General features: G+C 36.2%; 1 protein-coding gene across 1 annotated transcript; it reads left to right on the forward strand.

The window, feature by feature from the left end:
* The first annotated feature begins 1,267 nt into the window (after positions 1-1,267).
* LOC145640062 (uncharacterized) lies at positions 1,268-2,820 on the forward strand. Its single transcript, XM_081691371.1, has 3 exons — positions 1,268-1,593; positions 1,758-1,922; positions 2,088-2,820. The coding sequence occupies exons 1-3, from the start codon at positions 1,268-1,270 to the stop codon at positions 2,818-2,820; spliced, it is 1,224 nt and encodes a 407-aa protein (XP_081547497.1).
* The last annotated feature ends 5,040 nt before the right edge of the window (positions 2,821-7,860 follow it).

Genomic DNA, 7,860 nt, shown 5'->3' on the forward strand with positions numbered 1-7,860 from the left:
GAATTGAAAGAGAACAAGCATTGCCATACCGATACTTCGAAGAATTCATTCACAAAGCACTGACATACCGATACTTTCGAAGAGTTCATAATTCGTGCTTTTAATTTCCAAATTTGTTGTTCTTCAAATTTTCCTTTTTTTTAAAAAAAATAAAAGGGTCGTTTGTTTGTTATATGGCAATTTATATAGCTTGTTTGCTTGGATTTTCTTAATTTTCTTAGCCTAAGGTAAAGGTTTTTTCATTAATAGTTTAGTTTGGCTTAATTTCCCCTTTTAATTTTTCCTAATTTTCATCTGCTTCTCTATAACCCAAGCAACTGATTTAACAAATGAGTTAGGTTTTGTCAATTTCTCATTATTGTATGCTTATTCTGCCAATTTTAATTCTGTTGTGCTTAATTTTGTTGGATTTCGTGGCCGGATGCATTTGCATTTTAATTAATTGATCAATACTTCCTAACTCCTACTGCATTTTATAATTATAATACTTGCACACATTCTTGCACCCATGGATTTTGAATACACTCGTCTTTTCATTAGTGCCCTATGTTCATGTGTTCATTTGAATATCCAACCTCAAATGTGTATTTATCATTAGTCCGTGGACAACGTTTTTGGTCATTTTAGTTTTGAAGAACTCTTTATTCTCAATCTATCCCACCTTAATCCAATAAAACCATTGGATTAATTAAGCAAATCACTTAGCATAAATTTTGCTGATTTACTCCTTTCTAATGCCCTATCTCTATTTGACTGGCAACCTCCAGTAATCGATGTGGTCTTAGTCACTTCAGTTATGGCCATTTAGTTTCCTGATTAATAAGGAAGGTTCCTCTGTTTTTGTCCTGTTCCTGTGCTGCTAATTCTCTGTGAGCTATAATAAGTTGTAATAGTACAGTGCAGGTGGTTGAATGTTCTCATACCGTTGCAGCAATGTTTTTTGTGTGATTATAGGACTGGTGAATTATTTATTTTGTCTTATAGTGACTATTTATTGTCATGCTCTCTCTTTTTAATTCCTAAGCTGGAATAGATATTTTGGCAAGACCTAATATTAGCCACCTTCCTTCTCTATTTCTCTCTTCATTCAATCTCTTTATCATTCTGTCAAAACCCCTTGCATCAAGTTAACTTAGTTTTCATGGTATCAGAGCTATGATGCAAAATCGGGTATAAAATTTAAGATCCTTCTTTTTCATTCCAGCTATTTCTCAAAAATCAAAGCTTTCTCCTGTTTTTTGTCTCTTAAAAATCGGAGCTTTTTATCATGGCAACTAATGCTAATAGCGTGTTGTATTTGCACCCCAATGATGGTTCTTATTCCATCTCTATTGATAAACTTACTGGTGCTGCTAACTATAGATCGTGGAGAAGATTTATGGAAATTGCTCTCACCTCAAAGAAGAAGATAGGCTTTGTCCTAGGCACTGTTCTCAGATCAACCTATGCTCAAGATGTTGTCAAAGCAGATCAATGGGACACTTCCAACTCCATGGTAATTTCTTGGATGCTTGCTTGTCTTTTTGATACTATCAAAAAGTCTGTGTTGTATGTTAACTCTGCTAGAGGAACATGGATACAACTTGAAAAAAGGTTCTCAATGGGAAATGGATCTAGGAAATAAAAGTTGAACAAAGATCTGTATCAACTTAAACAATATAACAACTCCATTAATGAATATTACACTGCCATGTCTTGTTTGTGGGAGGAACTGGACTCAATGAATGCACTTCCTGTGATTTCTAAACCATTGTTAGAAATTTATTAAATGTTGTGGCTAGAAATCAGGAAGAGAGTAGGTTGTTTCAGTTCTTGAATGGACTGGATGATCATTTCAGTGCTATGAGGAGTCAAATGCTCATGCTCGCACCTTTACCAACTGTAGAATCCTCTTACTCTATGCTGCAGCAAGAAGAGAGTCAGTGAGAAGTTCTGCTCCCTCGAGCTGACCCTGATATCTCTGCCATGTATAGCAGACAAAATGATGAGAGAACCGGCATCACCTGAACTCACTATGGTGGAAAAGGTCACCTTAAAAGCAAGTGTTGGCACTTACATGGATTTCCTAAGAAACCATTCAAACCCAGACTTAACCCAGTCAAGAATCCAGGGAAAGGGAAAGCATCTGACCAACCCTGGAACTCTAAACCTACACCTAAACTTGCAGCAACAACTCAGATTTCTCAGGCTGGAGCTGGCAATGTGACCTTTACACAACAACAGTTTGAGCAATTTCTGAAACATTTTCCTTCTCCTAGTACTGTAAAGGGAAGGGAAATTGATGAGGAGTTGGATAACAGTTTCTCATGCATGGTGTCCAGTCATCATGCATCCACACTCAAATATGGATGGGTAATTTACTCGGGTGCCTCAGATCACATGACTTGTGATCTGAGCAAGTTTGCAGAACCCAAAGCAGCTGCTGGTTTACCCAAAATTACTTTGCCAACTAGTGACTCAGCTTCCATCTCTCATACTGGAAATGTAAATCTATACAATTCTCTTATTCTTCAAAATGTGCTTTGTGTACCTAATTTTAGGTACAATCTTTTGTTTGTTCCCAAGTTAACCAAAGATTCACAGTGTGAGGTAAACTTCTATGGATCTCGTTGTGTGATCAGAGATGTTTTCTCAAAGACGATTAGAGGTGTTGGAAAAGCTAGGAATGGGATTTACTACCTAGTTGATAAAACTCTAAGTGAAGATGAAATTACTCAACATCAAGATGCTGCAACTTGTCTGACTGCCAAAAAGGATGCAACTTTTCCTTTTGCCATATGGCATCACAGATTAGGCCTTACTTCCCTGAGTAAATTGTAGCATGTACCTTGTGTCAAGAACACCATTAAGGATAACACTTAGATATGTATTACCTGTCTAATGGCAAAGCTCACAAAATTGTCGTACCAGCTAAGTGGGTCACATGCTGATAAGCCATTTGAGCTCATACATATGGACATCCGAGGTCCATATAAGGTGTGGACCAGAGAAAAATACATATATTTTCTTACAATAGTTGATGACTATTCTAGAAACACATGGGTGTACTTGTTACAGCATAAATCTGATGCACTAAGCCAGTTAAAAAAAGTTTTCTTAAACTATGCTCAAACTCATTTTAATTCCAAAATCAAGTTTCTGAGATATGACAATGCATTGGAGTTTGATGATAAGCCTTGTCAAGAGTTTTTTGCTTAGTTGGGGATTGTACACCAAACATCCTGTGTTGACAGGCCTCAGCAAAATGCCAAAGCTAAAAGAAAACACAGGCATGTGTTGGAAATTTCTGGAGCTCTCAGATTCCAGACAGGACATGCATTGACATATTAGGGTTAATGTGTTATGACTGCTGTTCATATTATTATAGATTGCCATCTTTTGTATTGAACAACAAAACACCATATGAGATGTTGTTTAAAACCTCTCCAAACTATGATCACATGAAAGTATTTGGCTGCCTTGCCTTTGCAGCAAACCCCTCACTTGTGAAGGACAAGTTTGAACCAAGGGGTGTGCCTTGTGTATTTCTGGGATACCCAGCTCCCCAGAAAGGCTACAAATTGCTTCACCTGAAAACAAAGATAATCTTTGTATCTAGGGATGTCTCATTTCATGAAACCATTTTTCATTTTCAGCTTCAATCTCTTGATAAGTACATGACTCCATATCCAAATGTCCTAAACCCTAGCCAACAAATTCCTTTGCTAATTCCCAATTCTCTTGATGATGTTGAAACTGCTGATAATGACACAGACACTAATGATACAGATCCACCCTGGTCACCTCATAAAACAGATCAAATTGTTACACCTGGTGACCAAACATAAGCCACACAAACACAATCACACACTGAAACTGAAACCAATCACAGACATAACACTAGAATTTCAAAACCACCCACTTGGTGGAAAGACAATGTCCCACCTAAACCAAGAAAAGATCAACAGATTGCCAACTTTTCCAATCAGAATATAAATAATGAGTTTCATTGTTTTTTTTTCCTCTCTTACAGAACACAGTGATCCTGAGCATTTTAAACATGCTGTCTCACAAGAGCAATGGGTAGCTGTAATGAATCTGGAGCTGGAACAATGTAAGAAGAATGGTACAGGGCTTGTAACTGAACTTCCACCAGGAAAAAGGGTAATTAGAAGTAAATGGATTTACAAAACCAAATACAAATCCAATGGAGAAATTGAAAGACACAAGGCAAGGATAGTGGTGCTTGGGTGTAAGCAGCAATATGGCTTGGATTATAAAGTAACATTTGATCTAGTTGCCAAAATGACAACTGTGAGAACTATTTTGGTTGTTGCTTCAATGAAAAACTGGACAACAATTCAAATGGATGTTACAAATGCTTTTCTTCATGGTGACTTACATGAAGATGTTTACATGGCTTTACCTCAAGGATAGACTGGTTATGAGAGCAGAGTGACTGTGAATGCTGATGGATCAAGACCTAAGGGTGATAAGTTAGTCTGTAAACTGATCAAATCCCTATATAGTCTAAAACAAGCACCTAGAAAGTGGTTTTCTAAACTGTCATCTACTTTGATTTCTTTTGGGTACAAACAATAAAGAGCTGACTATATTTTGTTTGTCAAAGACAACAACAATTCAATAAAATCAGTCCTAGTTTATGTGGATGACTTGCTTATAACTGGAAACGAAACAAAAGAAATTCAAACTTTAAAATCTTTTCTCTCTTCACATTTTCACATGAAAGATTTGGGAGAACTGAGATACTTCCTTGGTTTGGAAATTGATCAATCTGAACAAGGAATATTCATTTCTAAAAGAAAATATATCCATGATCTTCTAAAAGATCAAGGCATGCTCAATGTCAAGCCCTTGAAACTGCTCATGGATTCTCATATGAAACGCAGAGCTGATATAGGTATTTCTCTCTCCAACCTAGTACCTTATCAGCACTTGTTAGGCAAGCTCATCTATCTAACTGTCACAAGTCCAGACATTGCCTTCTCTGTTCAAATCCTGAGCGAATTCATGCACTCTCCTACAGCTACTCATATGCAGGTTGCGAAATGACTTCTTAGATATTTGGTTGGCACTACTAATCAAGGGATTCTATTAGCTTCATCTTCTACTGCTTAGTTGATAGCTTACTCAGACAGTGACTGGGCCAGCTGTACAACAACTAGAAGATCCACTACTGGTTACTGCATTTTACATGGTGAATCACTTGTTTCTTGTAAAGCAAAGAAGCAATCCGTTGTAGCAAAGTCAACTGCAGAAGCTGAATATAGGGCAATGTCTCTGACTGCCTGTGAAGTTACATGGCTAAAGTACCTTCTCAAGGATCTTGGTATATCTCATTTGACACTTACTCTTCTAAGATGTGATAACCAAGCAGCCATATCCATTGCAGCCAACCCTGTTCTACATGAACGCACAAAACATGTGGAAATTGATTGCCACTATGTGAGAGATATGGTCAACAATGACACTTTAGTCACTGAGCATGTTACATCCACAGATCAGCTTGCAGACATCTTAACAAAGATTCTAAGTGTCAAGCAACACAATGAACTCTTACTCAAGCTAGGCGTTCGGTCTGCACCTCACACTCAGCATGAGGGAGGGGGGGGTAATAAGGAAGGTTCCTCTGTTTTTGTCCTGTTCCAGTGCTGCTAATTCTCTGTGAACTGCAATAAGTTGTAATAGTACAGTGCAGGTGGTGGAATGTTCTCATACCGTTGCAGTAATGTTTTCTGTGTAATGATATGACTAGTGATTTATTTATTTTGTCTTCTGGTGACTATATATTGTCATGCTCTCTCTTTGTAATTCCTAAGCTGGAATAGATATTTTGGCAAGACCTAATATCAGCCACCTTCTTTCTCTATTTCTCCCTTTATTCATTCTCTTTATCATTCTGTCAAAACCCCTTGCATCAAGCTAACTTAGTTTAACTGATTAGATGAATTTATTAATTAATAGAATTAAATTCTTAAACCATTGATGGTAAATTGCTAGTTTTGATCAATTTCGGTGGTTATAAATCAAATAAACTTCTCCTGTAACATACCCGGTTTCAAACAGCACAACTCACCGAGGTGAAAGAGATGAGATGATGTCATATATATATGGAACCATTACTCTATGCTGTTGGTGAAGACATGGTGCTTGAGGGGGCACGTGCATGCTTATGAACCATCGGAAGAAATGTTTATAAATTATTTTATCTTGTTGGTCTATATAAGAAATTATATGTTAAGTATTTTCCAATATTTTGATAGAATCGAGTGTATGGAGGTAAATCTAACCGTTGTGGTGTTGTCCATGTAACTATTGGTGATGGTGGGAACTCTGAAGGTTTAGCGCGAAGGTATGTACTTATGAACCTTCTTCATCTGCTTGAAAAAATGCAACATATTTTTATAGTCAATCATCAAATGGCCATTTTATGTACTAATTGTGAGAAATATATTGCATTGTTATTATAATTTTATATTGCATAATCTTTTCCTTAGTGATATGAATTAAGAACTTCCTGTTTCTTACAATTTAATTTCGGTTCTGGTCATATTATCATCTTGCAACTTCTGATTAAAAGTTCCACCTGACAATAATTTTGAACTCTTACTGTTAATAGGCTGCATTTAAAGTTTTAAACTCTTTCTTAAAAAATGTGAGCTTCTTTACATTTTTGTTGTATTTATTACAGTCGAATGTAGGTCTCACTGGTAAAGTGAGTAAGGAGGATGAAAAATCACCTTCAGCAAGGATGAAAAATGTTGTTTCTGACTTATCTGTTACTACCAGATCCGACGTCAACCTTTTATAAAGAAATAGTCCCTCATATCAGTAGCCTTGTCGACCTATAATTTCTGTTGATCAAAGTGTTGTTACTCTGTCTCCATCGTATTCTCAGGCAGCATGAAGATTGAGGTCTGTCTACATCTTTTAAGCAAGACTCTTATTTATTACAATTGGAAGATGCAAATGATTTTCTGTGTCTATTTGTGACAGTTGCTTTGCTTGGGTTAATTTTAAGAAGCACTGCATCATTTTTGTTGATCTACACGTGAAATGGTAGGGCTCTTGATTCAAGTTGTTTGCTTTATCGAATATCCATGCCTTTGATTGTGCTAGTTAATTTAAGCAGCATGTAGTGGTTTTCATTGTTGTTAGTGGTGTAGCATGCTTTATGACAAAAACACTATCATTTTATGTTGGTTTTCTAATATTTTCTTTTTCACAAGCATCCTGATTATAGTGAGGACATGGTCTAACTCATCTAATCGTGATAATTAAAACTCAGAAGCACTTATCAGCTAATTTCAATTAACACAAATGATTTAGTTATTCTTTTTCGTCTTTTTTAATTTTATTTTATATTTGATAAAGTTTAGACTATTAGTTGTTCAAATTTTGAATGGTTCTATTTGTGAATCATTGATTATTGAATACCATATTTTTAATTGGTGGTTATGATTAATGGTTCTCATTGTATATCTCCCTGTACAATTAGAAATTTGAGTAGTTTGCTGGTATATTCTTTAGATATTTTGTTATTGTAAATATATTCTTGATTAATGATTGACAAAAAGAATCTACCATACATAAGCTAAGGGGAGGTTGTGGTGTCCCCCTAAAATAACCTCAACCTTAATTCTTCTTCGTGAGTCGCTAAGCGTGATACTGTGATGGTTTCACAAAGCTTTCATGTTGCCATTGTTTTGATCCCTAAACCTTTGGCAATAGTACGCCTATCAATAGAGGGTAAAGTACAACGAAAAGGAGGTTAGACACTCAAATTATTACACTTTCTATATCTCTCTAAGTACACTTTCTCTCTCTAAACACTCTCTAACTTAAGGTTCGGAGGGGGGT

This window comes from Chenopodium album, chromosome 7 (assembly GCF_948465745.1).
Source record: "Chenopodium album chromosome 7, dcCheAlbu1.1, whole genome shotgun sequence".
Lineage (NCBI taxonomy): Eukaryota > Viridiplantae > Streptophyta > Magnoliopsida > Caryophyllales > Amaranthaceae > Chenopodium > Chenopodium album.